General features: G+C 42.2%; 2 protein-coding genes across 3 annotated transcripts in view; one reads left to right on the forward strand and one right to left on the reverse strand.

The window, feature by feature from the left end:
* Positions 1 to 242: 242 nt before the first annotated feature.
* Positions 243 to 7,938, reverse strand: LOC142038730 (nucleoside diphosphate kinase-like). Its single transcript, XM_075044442.1, has 5 exons — positions 4,312 to 7,938; positions 3,502 to 3,634; positions 2,867 to 2,968; positions 2,025 to 2,137; positions 243 to 1,677 (listed from the first exon to the last, which is right to left on the reverse strand). The coding sequence occupies exons 2-5, from the start codon at positions 3,628 to 3,630 to the stop codon at positions 1,560 to 1,562; spliced, it is 462 nt and encodes a 153-aa protein (XP_074900543.1). The 5' UTR covers positions 3,631 to 3,634; positions 4,312 to 7,938; the 3' UTR covers positions 243 to 1,559.
* Positions 7,939 to 9,087: 1,149 nt separating this feature from the next.
* The window catches only part of SPAG9 (sperm associated antigen 9), a 65,888-nt gene continuing 56,508 nt past the window's right edge, over positions 9,088 to 18,467 (forward strand). For both annotated transcript variants that reach the window (XM_075044409.1, XM_075044410.1), the window contains exons 1-2: positions 9,088 to 9,565; positions 16,021 to 16,141. In XM_075044409.1, the coding sequence (XP_074900510.1) occupies positions 9,260 to 9,565; positions 16,021 to 16,141 (427 nt within the window). In that variant the 5' untranslated portion in view covers positions 9,088 to 9,259. The remainder of the gene's footprint in view (positions 9,566 to 16,020; positions 16,142 to 18,467) is intronic.

Genomic DNA, 18,467 nt, shown 5'->3' on the forward strand with positions numbered 1-18,467 from the left:
AGTAAGCAAATCAAGAAAAAGAAACCTAGAAAGTAATCCTTCAAGTGAAAATGGAACTGGAGACATCTCATGCACAGGTTTGTCACATGTTCCCTTTTCTCTAACAACCTTTAACTTAATTATTTATCTTCTATAACACTGAAGACTTTCAGAAGAGAAGCTAAAAATGTCATCTACAGTTTGATACTTAGGGAATTTGTTCCCTCTCTTTAGATTCATTAATTAGATCTAAGACAACAACATAATGAAAATTTCCTTTTATTTCACCCAAGAAAGAGCAAATGTTGTTTCATTTTGTACCATCTCTTTTTAGGAGTTGGGTATCTTCAAAAAGTACCGTAAGCATGGAATTGAACATTCATTGTGCAGTTTAGTATTTGAAACAAGAACTCGCTGTAGGAAAAAAATCTAGGTGTTGGAACAACTGATTTTGTGAAACTCTTGCTTTTACCGAATACAATGTTGCAGGGAAATAAATACATAATATTGACCCCAATACATTTCTTGTTCCTCGTCCACTACAGCTAGTGAATATTCGTTATTCAGATTTCTGCAAGAGGCTGATAGTTTTCTCTGACAGAAGCAGACACCTCTACTGAAATACATTTAGCATTACTATGACTGTATTTCTTTATATGATTAAATAAATAAAAAAAAAATAATGCTAGAGCCACTTCTGAAATACCTTATCCAAGAACAGCTTGCTTTGGAGTTCCAACTGTTAAGGAAAGAACGCAAATAAGGACATAGCTAAATTATCAGCTCTTCAGCCAGTAAAGCAAATGTCACTCTGTTGTCGCTCTGTGCAACGCCAGAGGACTGCTACACTCAAGTGGCTGAAGGTAGATCTCCCTCATCCATCCTCACATTAATCTTCTTTTCACATAAAAGGGCATTTCAGAAAGCCTGGCCTATTAATCCTTCCTTAAAATGCTAAATAAATCCTGTGTGGGGTAAAAAAAAAAAGCAAGTTGAAACAGTGTCATCTAGAGGAAAGTTCTCATTTTAATCAAAGCTATGCTCTGTGTACAGGCACAGCACATTCTGGAGATAGAAATAAATCAGCTTTTTTTTCTGCAGCCATTTTGGGCATGGGGATTCACCTGATAGCAAGTTCAGTCCTCAACATTTGGGCACACTATCAATATATTTACATACCACCAGTTGTCCCCTTACATTTTAACATAATCAACTTTTGACACTGAGCCATTTGCATAATTACTTACCAAATAAATTTTTACCAATTTTTTTTTCTGTTTACCAAACTATCCTCTTTGACTACAAAGTGCTTCAGGAAAATAAGTGTTATATGCTCTGTGTTTTAACCTCCTATCTCTCACCCCCCAGAAGCAGCTTTTTGAAAGTACAATTCCATCTATAACTCGACAGCTTTTTAACCAAAGCAGCAGCAAATGCTGACTATATTTAATATTCACAACAGAGCAATTTCACAGATTTCTGAGACATGTTTCTACCAGTTTATATGAAGGGCTTCGAAACAGCTAGAGGCTAGCAGCTGCTTACAGACAGTAAGCATATCAGAAGGTAGAGGCTCAGTTTTACTCATAGATCCATTCATGAGCACAGCTTCTGTAATCAACCAGTTCTTCAGGAGTGAACCATAAATTGATCTCTGTCTCAGCACTTTCCACAGAATCACTTCCATGAATGATGTTCCTAGGAAAAGAAAAGGTGGATATAAAAGTAATATAATCCTCAAACTCAAAGCAAAGCAAGCACCCTTTTTTTTTTTTTTTTTTTTTGAAGTGGTCTCCATTATGGAGAGAAGTTGTAATTGTAAATTAGTAATAGGCATAGAGTATGCAGTCCCAGCTTTGCTCATCATTTTTGTCAATGGGGAAGACCACAACTCAATTTCTATCTTTAGATCGTAACATTACATGGGCACAGGGAATGGCAGCTCCGTGCATAAGATAGAGAAGGATGGAGCACAGTTCCTACATATATCATGACATAGCACTGGACATTTAGCATCTTTAGATATCAACAGTTTCAAAATATACCTTCCAACTTGAACACAGAGGTCACCACGAATAGTGCCAGGCTTGGAATCAAATGGGTTAGTTTCCCCCAGCATCACTCTTCCAGTCTTAACCACATTAAGTCCTTCCCAGACCTTAAAAAAAAAAAAAAATCCATCGAGATTATTCAATCTTAGCAGTAAGTAAACTAGCAATCATTATACAATGCTGTCCATCATGGCACAAATCACCACCCAAATATTCATAATAGCAAGACATATTTTATCTCCAGTTTTTCTGTCCGATTCTTGAAGCATCTGCTGAAGTGCTCCCCTTCTCCACAATACCTGTCCTCACCCAGGATGGGAAGAGAACAATTTTAAATCTCAATTTGGTAAACAGCCTTACAAAGCCGTCTGCTCATTGAAGATCTAGACCTCCAGCTCAACTATTTTACAAACACACTATCAAGGAAAAAAAAGAGAAAATCCCTTCTAATGAACCTAGACTAAAAAATATTTTCAAAGTTACTATTGCTTAGTAGTATAGTAAAAATATTCCACCATCTTTTTTCAGCTTGCTTAATACATGGCATTTAATTGTCAGGATTTTTTGTGCAGGTTTACTGTTTCTCAGGGTCCCAGCTTTGGTTCCCCCTTTACCCCTGCCCTCTTCTTCAACATACCGACTCAAAGAAGAGAAAGATTATGAAAAAAGATTAAAGAAGAAGTGAACAGCACATCTTCCTAATTACAGTATTTGAATCTAGGTTTTTAAATACTTTTTAAAGTAAATTAGAATTCAATAGGTAACACAATCTTATTGCACGTAAGACAATTAAACAGTATGTTTTTCTTAGCTGAGCTTCATTCTCAAGAACTCACCATAGCTACAACAGGTCCAGAATGCATGTACTGCACCAGACCATCATAGAACGGCCGGTCTTTTAGGTCAATGTAGTGTTCTCTCAGAAGGTCTTCAGAGGCCTGCATTAAAAACCAACCAACCAACCAAAAAAAGCTTACTGTAAGAACTTAAGAGCATACTGAAATCACATAGATTAACCACAGAGCACTATTAATCCTAAAACTTGCACGCAATTGAAAATTCAGCATTTCTAGCATCTTCCTAGAGTACTTTTGGTTGATATGAATTTGAACCGTTTGCTTTAACCACAGCTGAACTTAGAAAAGTATCTTTTACCAATATAGACGGCTTATGGGACCTGGCATTTCTTGAAGATATTCAGAGATGTTTATTAGGTGTAAGATCCACCTAAAAGAATATTCTCTTCAGACTAAGGACATCAGGTTACTAAAATTAGCGTGCTTAGCATGTCTAAAGCATTTAGCCAGAGCTGGAAATTGGAACTTTTCCAAAAATACCCCAAATATTCAAAGACTTCTCAAAATTTCAGGTTTAATTGTTCTGAAGACTACATTTGTCATTATAGCGCGCTGCTCTATTTCAAGGCTGCGGTCTATATGAAAAAGGAGATGTGCAAATTAGGGAAACTTACATGTATTAATTTCATGGCGACCAGTTTGAATCCTTTCTGTTCGAACCGCTTGATGATTTCTCCCACCAGTCCCCGCTGGACTCCGTCAGGCTTGATGGCGATGAACGTGCGCTCAGAGATAGAAGCCATCGTTCTAAGCGGGAAGGAAATAAAGAGTTGTTATTCCAGGACCAGCAGGCAAGTACAATCACAGCCCTGCATTGCATGTACTAGCAGCTATTATTTAATTAAAGCGGCTACCTCTGAAGGTCAGTAACCCATGGTCTGCACTGATTTGATAATTCAATCACCAGACGCGGGTGTTCACAAGTAAGTTTAAAACAATAACAGCGTACCACATACAGAGACGAGCAATTAGCAGATATTAAAATCGGAAAAGCTGTAAGCGGAATGGAAGGTAAAGACCGTCACAGATACGTCTCCCAGAGCCGCGTGGAAGGCTGCTGCCTGCAATTCGGGGCAAAAGAGGTTGAATACATCCACGTGCATCGTTTTCATCTGCAAACCAGCATTATCGGGCGGTTGCTTTCCAACACCGCTCTGCTGCAAGCGGGTACGAGCCCGCACCTTCGCCTGCAGGTAGCGTACGGAGCGGGGGGGAACCCGGCCCCCGCACCAGCCGCTGCCGTTTCAATATTGCAGAAAAGCGCCTAAACCGGCCGCCCTTCAGCCCCCGCCCGCCGTCAGGCGGGTCGAGGCCGGGAAGCCCTTCCCCGCGGAACCGGGCGCAGGGGGGGATGTGCCCGGTATGGGGCCGTCTCCTGCTCCCCAGCAGCACCCCGCTCCCTCCCTGCCGCCGCCCCGTCTCACCCGCTGGCGGCCCCGGCTGGCTCTGGCGACCCGGGGCGGCGGGCGCTGCCGGCCAAGCCGCGGCTTAAGCCCTGAGCCGCCCCCGCGGGCCGCCGCCCCGGGGCAGCAGCCGTAGGCCCGGGGGCGGCCGGTTACCGTGGCGACGGCGCGGCCTCCCGCCCGCAAGGGGGCGCTGGCGGCCGGAAGGTGCCGCGGGGGGCGCCGCTCCAGCCCCCTCCGCCCCTTCCCGGGACCCCTCCTTAAGCGCTCAAGCCTTAGGCGGTGAATCTCGGGGTTTACTTAGCAACAGGCACGGGAAATCATTTTGACAAAAATCTCGGTATCGGCCCGCTCTGCTTGCTTGACCTCTCCTCTTTAAAGCAGGCAGTTTTCTTTTTTTTTTTTTTTTTTTTTTTTCCGGTTACACGGTAATTGCCTTCGGTAATTTACCCCGTAACTGTTCGGCCTGGAGCGTGTTACCCCCTTGGAGAGACCCCAGGGTAAAACATCAAGTTCCCGCGTCCTCAGCACGCCCTGCCGGGAGCAAATCCCTGCCTCTCCTGGTTTTGTTTCCCGAACTGGGATGAACTTCCCGGGCTCTACCCCCTGGCTCTTCTTGAAAGCAAAATAATGTGGATTTCACTTCCCTCTGGGCAGGACTTAGCTGCTGCTTGACAGGGACAGAGGTTCAGCTTTTTGATAGCAGGGATTTCCCTTCGCTACAATCTGTCATACATCCATATCTTCTAGTTCGGGTGGGAGAAACTAGATCTGACATAAGCATCTGCTCAAACAACCCGTTTACTAGTATTCAGGGTTTGGGGTTTTTTTTCCCAGGTATGACCATACTCAGATGTACTCCTTTTTCCAAGGTCTCTGATTTAATGAAAGATGCTTAAAAAAACCCCACAGCATTGTACAGTCTAGCAAGTCCCCCTTGAAGTTATTTTGGACTTGGAATTTCTGAGTATTCTCCCGGTAATATCAATCCACTATATTCTGTTGTTTCAATACACATCTCTTCAAGATGTCTCATACTACCAAAACAAACTCTAATGCTGCAATCCTCACTATGGCAAAATAACATTTAAAAATAGAAAAAAAAGTCTTTAGAAACAGGATGCTTAGAAAAACAGTCACTTAAAAGCAGCAATAGGACATCTATTTACAGCCTTGTTAAAACCATGTCATTTAACGATTAAAGCTTAGGACTCGCCATAAGGTGGGCAAGCACTATTTGCAGCTTTACCATAGGTCTGCTCTGTGATCTTTGCCAAGTCTTTTAACCTCATTAAATAAGGGTCACCTTTGTCACTTTTGAGATTAATCCATGATTAGCAGAGCATGTTGTGCATTATATAGTACACGAAACACCACAGAAGTATGCTTCCTTGTTATTTTTACTGTATAAACGAGCAGCCTTTTTGCTGGTTGAAAATTCTACCAAAGTTACTAAATTACACCGAAAATTATGTCTTTATCTAAAATGCAAAGAAGTAGAGAGTCTAGACAATTTCCTAAAAATGGACTGATCGTGGGAAGAGAAAGTAAAGACCTTCAAAGCCTTCAGTGAGTGAACTCAGTATTATTATCGAGCTCAAGCCATTTACACAGTACTTAAAACTAGTAGAGATTTTTAAAACAGGCCTGAGGTAAAAGACTGACTGTGAATGTCTCCAAACTTGAGGAGAATTTAAACACAGGTCCTAGCTTTGCTATTTTGGCCCCAGCTTTATAATGGTCTCAGCTAACAGCCTGTATCTGTACCACTCAGAACATTTGGGGAGTTCTCATCGGGACTCACATTTTGTGCTGCGCACCTCTTGCACCTCATAACCAGACTCGTAAGTCTGACATGTTTTGTTGCTTGTGGCTATACTACTCTTCATTTAGCTAAGTATTGCTATCATTCATCTGTTTTTAGCTTGATTTCTATTGCACCTTAAGATATAATGCGCCACAGAATTAAGCTTTTACAAAAATTTCTTCCTCTGGGTAAAGTCCCAGTTAAGCTCTTCTCAGCCCATGCTGATTCAAGGGCTAACTTTCTTCCCTGGTAAATTGCAAATCAATTTGCTTTCAAATAAACTGTTATTCCTAGGGATAGGGAATATAATTTTTCTTATTATCCAGAAAACTGATTTCTTTTTCAGGCAGTTCTTTCCCCAAGAGTGTGAATTGCATTTTACTCTAGTAGTTACCACAGACAGCCACTGCTTTCAAGCTACAAAGACAATACTATCAGGTTTCTTTGTGCAGTGTCATATGCTTGATTAGTTTACTAAATTGACAGGTCATCAAGGTCCTTTAATCTCCTTGCAAGCAACTAGAATATAATTCCATAACTTGTTCTATTTTTAATGCGTTCCCGAGTTTCTGATCTCACACCGACTGCAAGGTGCACATCATAAAATACGATCACAGTGGTAAGACTGTCAATAAGATACATTTGTACACCACTTAAACTTGGCTCTCAGGTAATTTTTCTATTGTTCATCTTTTTAAAAACTTCTTTATCCATGTTAGAAAACCCCTGGGTGACTAGAAATCAAACACGAGCACAAACGGCTCTCTTCTACCTGTACTCTGTCAGTCTGAGTGCAACTCTAGTGGCAACGACCTGCCTGTTCAGTGACGGACTCGCTCCAGCTGTGTAAGAAAACCACATCTATCCATTTTGCTAATAGAAACAGGATAAAAATAGCATATCCTCAGAGACCCCTTCCCTTGAAGGCTGTCAGCAGACACCTTGACCCATTTTTGCCGTCTGTCAGAACATATGTCTTTTGAGCTAATGTATTTGTGCAATTTGTCAAGTATGACAGCAATAACTATAAAACTACATTGAGAAAAGGATCTCTGCTACAATTCAAGATGATTGGTATTTTTATCCTCACAATAATCTACAGTTGTTTAGAGCTGTCCTCACATTAGGCAGTATTACGCATGAATAACGTGGTGAGCTCTAGATTAAAAGTCCACTGCAATTAGGTATGGCCTGCCAACCTTGTCCTGAGAGCAGGACGGAGTTACTTCTCAGCTTTGGCCATTTGCGGTCTTCCTACAAGATTTATTCACGCTCAGTAAAAAACCCCACAAGTCAGTAACCCCTACCCCAATGGTTCTCACTGTCTTCCACAATACAAACAACTGAGGCAAATGGGAAACGATGTATGACGTAAAGGGAGAGAAATTCTCAAAGACAGCTTCCCTCAACAGCCCGGCATTGGGTAAAGATTTTAAGCTGTCAACACAGAGAAGTTGCCATTTTTCTCAGTGGACAACTGCTAAAGAGAACTATGAAAAAAAGAATCTTTTCATAGGGGTCATTTCCAATAATTTCACTTGAGGAGATGTGAGTAGGAGAGTACGCGTTCTATCTTTTTAAAAATTATTTTTTTAGCTAAAGTGATGTAATTTTTTTGGTTGTAATTAAAAGGCAAACGGCTTTTCTTTCCTTCTGCCATATTTACAAATAAGTTTGTACTTTAACTGTCTATGCCCTGGCTGCACTATGTTAAACATTAGCTTAGGAGGATGATGTCTAAACAGAACTCACAAGAAATCCACAAGAAATCTTCTTGTCATTCCTGCGCAGACCCACTAGCACAGTACATAAAAAGACAATGCAGCACATGCATTTAAAGCACAGTTACTGCCTTAGAATCAGTCAAAATGAAAGAAAATACAGTGCAAACCTCTACTGCTCTCCAGTGGAAATTAATGCAATCACCACAGTTAAAGTTTCACCACTTCTCAAGCTTTTGCATTTTTTATAACACTCGTTTCTTTGTTCCTGTACTGCCGCTGGCCCACCGGGCTGCTTACCAACCTTGTACATGAAATACTTTTACTTAATGAGAAACAGTGATTTCCCCAAACATTAATTGTATGATAAACGTGAGGGATGTGAGGCAACTCTGAAGCTCTTCAATCTCAGTAGACGTTTTCAACATTACCGTACACATCTAGAATAGCTCACGTTATTCCCATGACAAAACACATGATCCAGAATGGAATTCACCCTTCCAAATCCTAGGAAAACCGATCTCTCTTCGCAAGCGCGAGATGCTTTCTAAGTTGTGTTATCGCGAATAAAACAGGATTTCTGGTACTAATTTATCTGGAGACCTTATTAGAAGTAAAAGGTCTTTTCACTGTCAGAGGTTAGCCAACACAGCGACCCAAGCGCAGTCTGGGAGGTGCGAAGTCCTAACATCTGGTTTTAGCTCCCTCACTCATCCCTCAACGAACCGCTCGATCTACTTCTGCCTCCGCGGGTGCGATAAACAGACGCTAACGCCTCCACGTGAGCTGCCAGGGAGCGTTTCCTTCACTCTTCCACCCAAAGAGACAAAGATGAGTTGCGCGGTCCCTTGGGCTCCTGGCCGGCCTCTCCGCTGCCCCGGCCCCAGGGGGGACCGCCTGGGTCTCCAGGGCCGCCTGGGCCTCCAGGGCCGCCCGGCTCCCCGCAGGGCTGGGCCCGCCGGCCTCAGCGCCTCTTCCCCAGCTCCCCAACCCCACCGCCCGCCTCGGCACTGACGCGGCCTAACCCTCTCCTCTCAACCCAACACCCCGCCTAGACGGCCCGGCAGCCCTTCAGTCCCCAACGCCGGGCGCCTACGGCCTCGTTCCCTCACGCTGACCCGCAGACGCCCCCGGCCCTTCCCGCCGGGTGAAGCCGCCCGGCCGCCATCACCGCCCCGCCCGCCTCCCGCTGCTCTCACCGCCGAGGCTCCGCCCCCCGCCCCGCCCCGCGTGACGCCGCGGCCCCGCCCCGGCGCGGCGGGTGAGGTCAGTGCCGTGCGCCAGGGCCGCTCTCCGCCTCTCCTCCTCCCCCCTCCCCGCCTCCCGCTCGCCCGGGCTGCAGGCGAGGCCCCGCCGCAGAGGGAGGAGGAGACGCCGGGAGCGCGCTGAGCCGCTGCCGCCCCGCCGGGCCCCGTGAGGGACGAGGCGCTCTCCGGCAGCCATGGAGCTGGCGGACGGCGTGGTGTACCAGGAGGACCCCGGCGGCCCCGGCCCCGCCATGATGTCGGAGCGGGTGTCGGGGCTGGCGGGCTCCATCTACCGCGAGTTCGAGCGGCTGATCGGGCGCTACGACGAGGAGGTGGTGGCCGAGCTGATGCCGCTGGTGGTGGCCGTCCTGGAGAACCTGGACTCGGTGTGCGCCCACAGCCAGGAGACCAGCGTGGAGCTGGAGCTGCTGCGGGACGACAACGAGCAGCTCCTCACGCAGTACGAGCGGGAGAAGGCGCTGCGCAAGCAGGCCGAGGAGGTGAGGGGCGGGCGCCGGGCCCGGGGGCTGCGGCGGCGAGCGGAGCCGGTGGAGGGCGGGGGCCCGTTCCTGAGGCGGGCGGCGGCTCCGGGCTTCCTCCGCGGAGGCGGCGGCGGAGCGGGGAGGGGGGGAACTTCCTGCCCTCGGCGGCGGCCGAGCCGCTCCTCCCTCCGGGCCGCCGAGGAGGGGGGGGGGGGGCTTGCGGTACCTGGGCCCGGGGTGCCCCGCGGCCCGGCGGTGGCTCCTTGTCGGCTGCCAGGCGGGGAGGGGGGGGGGCCCCCGGAGGGCCCAGCGGGTGAGGGGTTCGTGTCGCGACGTGTTTTTGGGAGGAGGGAAGGCGGGGAGCTGCGTGTCTGCCCGCTCCGCTCGCTTGGCCTCCGGCGGGCTGCGCCGGGCCCGGTCGTGTGGTGGCTGGACGCAGGTGAGGGCAGAAGCTCGGTGGTCTCAGTCGCCGAGTCCGTGGCCCTGCCTGCGGGACTGTGACATCGGTGTCCGGGAGCGCTCTGAAGCGCTGCTCTTCCAGTCAGCAGGTCGGTGGAAGAAAAGCGGCACCGCTCCGCAGAGCAAGCGTGGAACCGTGTGCTGACGGCTCCGCTCTTTTGCTTTCCCTCCGGATTTTCCTCCGTGGCAGGAGGTGGATTGTCTGTTTCGGATCGGTGGTAGTCACAAAAAAAAACCCAGTGAGAAGGCATTGCGAAAAATACGGAAATACGTGCTGCCTAGACTGTAGTTCTTCAAAGTTGGTGCATAAAAGCTGCAGTCAGCAACAGGTGGTGCGGACTGTTCAATGACATAAACTCTGACTCGGGATGTTACTACAAAAAACGAAATAAAAATATCGAAGAATTGCTTCAGCATAAATAAGCTGGTGAAGCATTGTCTTCTGCGAGATTATAAAGCGATACAATAGAAAGCAGCTGTGCAGGATAACTTCCTCCAGCTCATTGTCTCGCCAAACTCCTGTAGGAAATTGGATTGACAGCATTATCTGTAATAGAACAAGCCATCTTATAAATCTATTTCCAGACTTCGTGTCCTCCGCTTACCTTCTAAATTTTCCAAAAATCAGAAGAATAACAACGCTGAGGGTAAAGACAATATCGACAACGAAAACTTAATTTGAAAAACACTAGCCCCGTACAAATATTTGTATACGTTATGGTTATAAGTGAGTGCAAAATGTTGTCTGCAAATTGTTCCAGGACTTCGTTGGTTTGTTACGAAGTAACGTGTTGTGAATGGTGTGTTCCCCACAACTCTTGGACCAATAGACCATTCATCCTCCTTGTCAAACACATAGTTGTTTTACAATGCCTTATGGGCTTCAGTCTGGGGACTATTGCCATAAAGACTTAATCACTAGCTCTGACACAAGCTGCATGTAAAAGGCTTTTTTAGAAAACATATTTTATTTTTATTAAGAGAGTAAGAGGAAGGGAGTGATAAATATTTTCTGAACTAATTCAAGAGAAAATTAGGCTTGAAACACAGGCAGCATTTGCCAGATTGAAAAAAGCAGGCCCTGGCAGCAGAACAGAAACCGTAACAGTATGGTGAAACAGAATATGGTGTTAATTGTGGTGGTGTGGCTCTTCAGGAGCTGTACGTACTTATGTTGGCAGTGTACTTCGCTGCAATCTCCATTTCTTCATGTCGTGATAAATTAACTTGAGGGGAGAAGCATTATGTAGTCTAAAAACTAGTACTCCTGCTGCAAGACAACTTACTGATGCTTTCTCAGTTGTAAGCGCAAAGGTCATCTTTTTGTTACATGCCGAGGTCAATTATGCTATACCTACGTCAAAATGTCTGTCACGGGTAAAGCATGGTATGTTCATGAGGGGTATGCGTTTTATTTAGACTTGGTTGTTGCAACTTTTTTCTGAATGTTGAGGTAATCCGATGGGTGCAGTACAGTTGAAATGAAAGGAGGGAACGTGAATATAGCACTGTTTTTCTTGGACAACAAATTATTGGCTTAGTGTGTTTCTTTCATTGTGGAGGTTGCTTGTGTAATTTGATAGCAAAATGGAGAATTTTGAGCTACCAAGTTCAATATTCCTTATCATCTGTTCTGACTGTCCTGAAGAATTAACATACCTTCTTTTACTTTCTGCTTGCTGTTGTAGGAATTTATATTTGCAGTAGTATCTTGACGAATATTAATAGTCTACTATTTGAATAGGAATCTCCTTGCACTATTGTCCTAATTTGCCTCCTTTATTTCCTGTACTTAAAAAGTGTTACTAAAGAAACATCTTGAAAGTTGTTACCCCTCGACTTCTGTTAAGGTGACTTTAAAAAAATAAAGATGATTTCAGAGGTTCTGGGCCTACTTCTCAGTCCTTTAGGTAACAGTCATGATCTTTTTAGTTGCTGTGAAGTCACTTGTCTGACTTTTAACATGGTACGTTTGGGGATATAGCTAAAGAAATAGAGGAACCAGCTGTTCTGCTGTTCTGCTTACAGTTCTGCATAATTTATCTTCCCACTTAGTGAACGTTAGGCTGCATGCCCTGCCACAAAGAAGTGGTAGAGGAAGAAGGATTTGGGGTTCTGCTATTTTATAAACTAATAAGTTTTACTTCTACAGAAGTATGCTGCTCCGTACCTGGGTCTATGTGGCTAGCAGAAGGTGTTTTATATGGGCTTGGAAACAGGATAAAATCTTGTCCTTTTAGCCATGTCAAGCTGTCTAATATGTCTTTTAGCTTTGCTGCTGTTCTTGAAATCCCATGTTCAATACATGGTTGCTACTTCTGCCATCATGAAAAAGGATTTACCACCATGAAAATTAGTTTAAGTGATAGTGTCAACTTGATGGCTGCCTTTTACTGTTCCCAAAGTTAACTTTCTTCTTTAGGATTGTATGTGAAGTGAACATTTTCCAGTAAGAGTTTATAAGTATTTTTAACTTACGAGAAAACAAAATTGATATCCATTATACAGAAAGCTTGCTAAAATAATGTAAAATTTACTAGGTTGTTTTCAGTTACATATATTTTTCTGTACCCCCAGTCCAGCTGAGCTGGCTTCATAGTTAATTTTCTCTACCTACTCCAGGAAGAACGTGCCATTGGTTGAAAAGCTGGCATCGTTGCAATAAAAGTTACTGAAGGACGTGTCATAGGGTAATAAAGCCTGCCAAGTAGGTGGAACCCTGACATCAGATATGCTTAGTATTGCACCTGGATCGTGTGATGGGAAAACAGGTTAAAATATAAGGAAACAGAAGATGACATAAATATCGGAAAAAATGTTTCATTTGGCTAGTACTGTATTACGAAGTGATTAAATGGTTGTATGCATGAGAGGGCTCTCCAAATGTGTATGCTGTGCTATTCCATTTTGTAGTCTGAGTTCATGTTTATTGCAATGATTATTGCTGTAAATTTAAGTAGATTTAAAATTGATTACATAAAGACTTCTGAATCTTACTTGTGAAGTACTTTTTCATACTTTTTATTGAACCTCTTTAAGAACAGGTTAGACAAATGTCTGTCTGAAATGACATAGTTGGTACTTCCTGGAGAAAATGAGAAGGATTAAATGGGAGTTGCCAAAGATAGTTTATGAAGGTATCACAGGCTTGGATTTCAGCAGTAGGCCCATGCAGAAAGAGGCGTGCATCATATCCTGTGCTTACACTTCATTATGTCCTAATCAAAATTAGCCCATCAGAGCCTTGAAGCAAGATGACCTTTCAAGGTCCGTTCTAGCCGTATCTTCTGTAATCTTGTGGTATTCAGTCTGTTTTAAAGAAGTGTTGCTGTCCTTCAGCTTGTTCTTTTAAAAACAAAACAAAAAAAAAGGGCACCAAACCAATCTTAATTTCTTGTTAGAGTTGTAAGATACAGATTTGTGGCCTAAACAGGATGTCACTTAAAACTGAAGAGTTAGGGTTTTGGTTTTTTTGTCTGCCTTGGTATTTTGTGTAAGCAGTAGCTCTGGTTGAAAAAAGAGAATGTCTAGTATCCATGTATTGAGTGGCTAACATGTTCCTACATATGCTGCTGCAATCCTGTTAAACAAGGCAGAAGATGTGCAATACTTGAGTGTATTGTCAATTTAAATAAATAAATAAATAAAAGTCTTTTATTATGGGTGCTCAGCCTATCCTTGGCTGCTGTCTGACTAGTCCTTCCATCATAGTCATACAGGCTTAGTCAGGATGAGATGATCAATCTCCTGGGGCTCTGCCTGTGTTAATACTATCACCAGAAGGAGAGATGAAACCAAACAGATACATTGAAAGTCTAAAGTACTAAATCTGTCATTTGATCTGGTATAGTTTTCAGCAGAGGAAAAAAAATTAGCCAGCTCTAGTTGTAAAAATGCTTTGAAGAGATGTAACTTAAATTCTAACTTTAACAAAATGAAGGTAAACTAGTAGAAGATGACAAAACAGTTTAATACAAAACCAGTTTTAATACTTGCAGTTGAAGAACTTGAGAGGAAATACAAAATGATATCTTTGGTTTCATGAGTGACGATGACATTGATGGCTTTGAATGGCTGTTTATTCAAAAGTGTAATTGTCACTGGCCTTTTGCAAGTTATGAGACACATCTGACTTTGGGAAAATCATCAGAGAAGCAACTAAACAAAGATGTTACAGTTTTATAGTTCTTCTTTCATGTTTTGCCATGTTTAATTTAACAAACCATGTTGGTCTGCAGCCCCAGTGCCAACTTTGTGTCAAACTTTGAAGCCCTTCTTATAAAGGGAGTCTGCTAAGAATAAGCCAGACATGACTTGAATCTTTAATATTAAAGGGGCAAAACTCTTGTATCATTTACTACAAAGGAGACATGAAACAAGTTTTAGGTTTGAGGTTTTCAATATTACATTGACAAAATAATATTCCCAAACTTTGTGTTGAGGGGGTAGAAGGGCTTTTGTACATCTGTCTTTTTGAAGCGGGAGAACTCATTTTAAATCGCAGAACCCAAAGCAGTGCTACCTGGGCTAGTGTCAGCAGTTTCTCAATTGCCTCATGGTTTAGCTTCAAGCACAGTCATATGAACACCATGCCTCGTCTGGTGATAGCTGTGGAGAGCTTGTCTGAAAGGAACTCTTGTTCCACTTCATAGATTTTTTGATGCATTTCTACATCTGAAGTAATTTTTAAGCAAAACTTCTTCCGATGACCCTGCTAAACTGAAGCGCTTTTTGTAGGGTTATGAGTTTCTGCTTTTGTAAAAGTTTAAAACACATTGGCTGAAGCTTAGTAGTAGTTCATTAAAAGTTGATGTGTGAGCATTTGAAGTATTTTTCCCACTAAGTTTTCCTAGCAATATGTAGGGAAAAATTATATTTAAATAACCTATAACATTACTTTTTTTTAAGTTACTGCCACCTCTGTCTCTTTGCTTCCATGTGGTACAGAGCTGCAGCTTGCTTTCTGACTCCTAAGCTGTCTTGGATGTTTGGTTTAGGGTATTTTTTTCTGCAAAGGCTTCTGCTATGCTTTTCCTCCCTGTGTGATGAGCCTTCTGCGTAACTCGTGTTTGTGGCCTTGCCTTCTCTTTGCAGTGCAGAATAGAGAGTACTACCTGACCTAAGACTTCTTTCGGTGTTAGAAGTATTCTTTGTGCTACCACTACACATTGGATTTCTGAAGTTTTTGTCTAAGATAAAAGCATATTTTTTTCTATTTAAAACTGCTATAATGATGAGTTGGTAACTTTCATGTTATAAAATGTAAGCACTGAAATATGCATCAGTGAACTCCAGAATATTGAGAGACACAAAGTTGGTAAACAAAAGTAGCAGAAGATGATGATGATAAGCACAATTGCAGATTGCTTGTAAATAGTTTTCTATGCAGTTGACAGATTGTAGGAGATGGTTATTAAGGATTTGATGAAGACTCTGAGCATTTTATAACCTATCAAATGATAACAGAAATTGGGTGGGAATGAAAAGATAGTATGTCATTTTGGTTGGCTCTATTGCTAGCATATCCCTACTGCAGTATCTCTACCTTCATGGCTTACAGGTGAAGATATGCTTGATATGAGGATACCAAAGCTGTCTGTATTCGCATGTGTCGGCAGGCAAGTGTGTGCTGTTAGGAAAGAATGAAATAAGTCATGTTTACGTTAGTCCCAAGCAGGCTTCTTTGAAATAGTTGGCACTTAGTTGATAGTGATTATACAGAGCAACCTAGGTGGGATGCTTCACTGATGGATATTGGACTAAACTGGTGTCCTTCATGTTTAAATGTGGGCTATAGACCTGTTCTGTTGTTTTGGAAACCTGCTTGCACTCATCCTTGCTGTGAAGGGCTGCTGTGTTGTTTCCTACATGCTGATTGAAGTGACAGTCTTTTTAAAAACAAATCCAGGGATGACTATGTATCTGTTCTTTCTCTTTGGAGAAATAACTTTGCTCAGGCTTTTTCAAAAAAATCTGTAGTTAATTGTTGAGTTTAATTTCACTTTTTTATTTAGAAATTCATCGAGTTTGAAGATTCTCAAGAACAAGAGAAAAAGGACTTGCAGACCAGAGTGGAAGCATTAGAATCACAAACTCGACAGCTTGAACTAAAAGCAAAAAACTATGCTGATCAAAGTAAGTAAAATATATTGCACTCCCTTTAAGTGATATTAGTGCATTTTAAATTTCGTTCTGTAAAATGGTAATACATATGCGAAATATCTGTGCTATCTGATTCCTGTATTTTGACAGATAACTAGGTTTAACTCTTGGGCAAGTTTGTTTTCCTTAGAATTAAGGCAAACAAATTGGATACAAGCTTGTGACTTGTAATCTGATTCTTCTGGTATCCTACTTGTCTTGTTTTCCTTTTAGACCATGCTGTTTTCATGTTTAGCAACTTTTTCAGGAGATACTTAGAATTTATTCCCTTGTTAGTGTTCATAAAATAAGCTAATTTTCTTGCCATTAAACTGTTGTCTGTGCTAAAAATAAATGTAATCTTTGGGTTTAGAAGCACTACTGGAATGAGAATGCCATTGATGCTGATTCTCATGAGCTTTTGTATAGTTTCTGCTGAATTATTTATTTCTGAGGCATTTAGTTTTTACAGGAAAAGAGTTAAGGAAGAACACTTCCACTTCTGGAGATGTTCTGTGTAATTTAGGAAAACTTGTATAAGTTTTGGAAGAAAGATAACAATGACCAGTGTTCCTGAAATACTGAAAGTTACAATGTGAGTATATTGTAGCTTAGATGTTCTGCTGGACTGCTTCTTATCCAGGTGCATGGTAATTGAATGAAACTTGCACCAGTTTTTCTACTTCTAGTTGAGTCAAGGGTAGAGGAAAAAATAGTCAAACCCACAGAAATCTTCTCTTGTCATTTTATCTCCCCCACCCCACAGTCTTAAATTGAAGATGAAAGACCTGTGCTGCTAAAGATGGATTAATTTTTTTGCTGCGAGTCTGTTAAACATGCAATGAAGGTTATGATTTTTGTTTTCGTTTAACCTTTTCAGCACAGTGTAGAAATAACTATCAATGTGAATTAATGTGAACATTTTGTCAAGCTTATAAGCTAACTTCTATTGACATAAGACTAGCATGTCTATCAATATACAGGTTTTATTGCTGGGTCATGTGGGAATGTAAAGTAAGACTGTATCAATCCTGATAAGGTTGAGATAAGATCAGTTTCTAAAAGCAGAGTGCCAGTTGTCAAAATAGCCCCTTTTCACTATTCTTTCTTCCTTTAGTTCTACTTAGCCACCTTTCCTGCCCATAACTCAACAAGTTATAGCTCTCTTTTTCAACTTAAGGTATAATAATCTTCCTGTAAAGTTTAATTTTCAGTGGCATGAGTGAGTCTATAGCAGGGTTGGAAGTATTAGAGCACTAGTGTTAAGATCAATGTAGGTGGCATGCAGAGCTGAATCTTTTTGAAATTTGAATGGTTTAGAATGCTGTGGGCAAATCTTAGAGGCATGTACTTCTTCAGCTCCGTTGCAGTTAAAATATTATCAGATTCTGTACAGACAGTGATGGAGGAACACTTCAAGCAGTCTTTCCTAGAGAAAACTAAGATGGTTGATTTCTAGGAGTGTATCTTTACAGATCAAGTCAAGCTAAAATGGATAATTGTAAAGCATGTTGCAGAGACTTGTATCAGAGTTGCTATGATTCTTGTGAATGGAAGTGTGTGTGTGTGTTTAAAAACAGCAGAAGAGAGGAAAAGAAAACATTGGAACAAGAGTTGAGTGGTCTGTTTTGGTAACAAAGGACACTGTTTCCAGAATGCCTGTGCTCTAAGCCCACAGCCCAAACAACTTGTTAATGGGAGACCCTGTACTCCAACAACAGGATTATGGCATCAAGATCGCATTATGTCGCATATGCCATTACTTTTCCTGTTAATACAATAAAAAGTACAAATTAGTTGCACAAAAAAGAAAACTAATTTGAATTCCTGGCGCAACGTATGTGGCAGCATACCTGGAGTTTCTTTTACAGAAATTGCACTTACCATATACTGATGTACATAAAGCCATTTTATACTGTTCTGTGAAACTGTTCATGTGAAATTCTTTTTTTTGGCCTTGAGTATTAAGCCTTCAAATATATGTATGATTTTAAACTTTTAATTCCATTGTGTGTGTACATATCATAATAATGAAAGTATTTGCATGAGAAATTCAATCGTTCCAGTAGAACCACTGAGTGTTGGCTAGAACTACTTTTTTTATAAGATAGTGTTGTTGAAAACAGTTACCATAACATAAAATTCTGGTGTTAGGCTGTTGACTTTTAAACTGTTCCAAAGTCTTTTTACTGGAGAAAAACCTTTTGTGATGACAAAAATATAACTTTGGAGAAACAACAGGGCTGTGTTGAACATTGAGTTTTGCTTATGATTTGGGTTGATAAGTTGTCTGGGACAACATGAAAGACTGTTATGAAGA

The sequence above is a fragment of the Buteo buteo genome, chromosome 13 (assembly GCF_964188355.1).
Source record: "Buteo buteo chromosome 13, bButBut1.hap1.1, whole genome shotgun sequence".
NCBI classification, from domain to species: Eukaryota; Metazoa; Chordata; class Aves; order Accipitriformes; family Accipitridae; genus Buteo; species Buteo buteo.

Coding starts and splice junctions, on each gene's coding strand:
- LOC142038730 (XM_075044442.1), bottom strand. CDS start 3,630: ATGGCTTCTATCTCTGAGCGCACGTTCATCGCCATCAAGCCTGACGGA. Junction 2,138..2,866: donor CTGGACCTGTTGTAGCTATG/GTGAGTTCTTGA, acceptor TTTTTTTTTAAG/GTCTGGGAAGGACTTAATGT. Junction 1,678..2,024: donor CTCTGTGTTCAAGTTGGAAG/GTATATTTTGAA, acceptor TTCTTTTCCTAG/GAACATCATTCATGGAAGTG.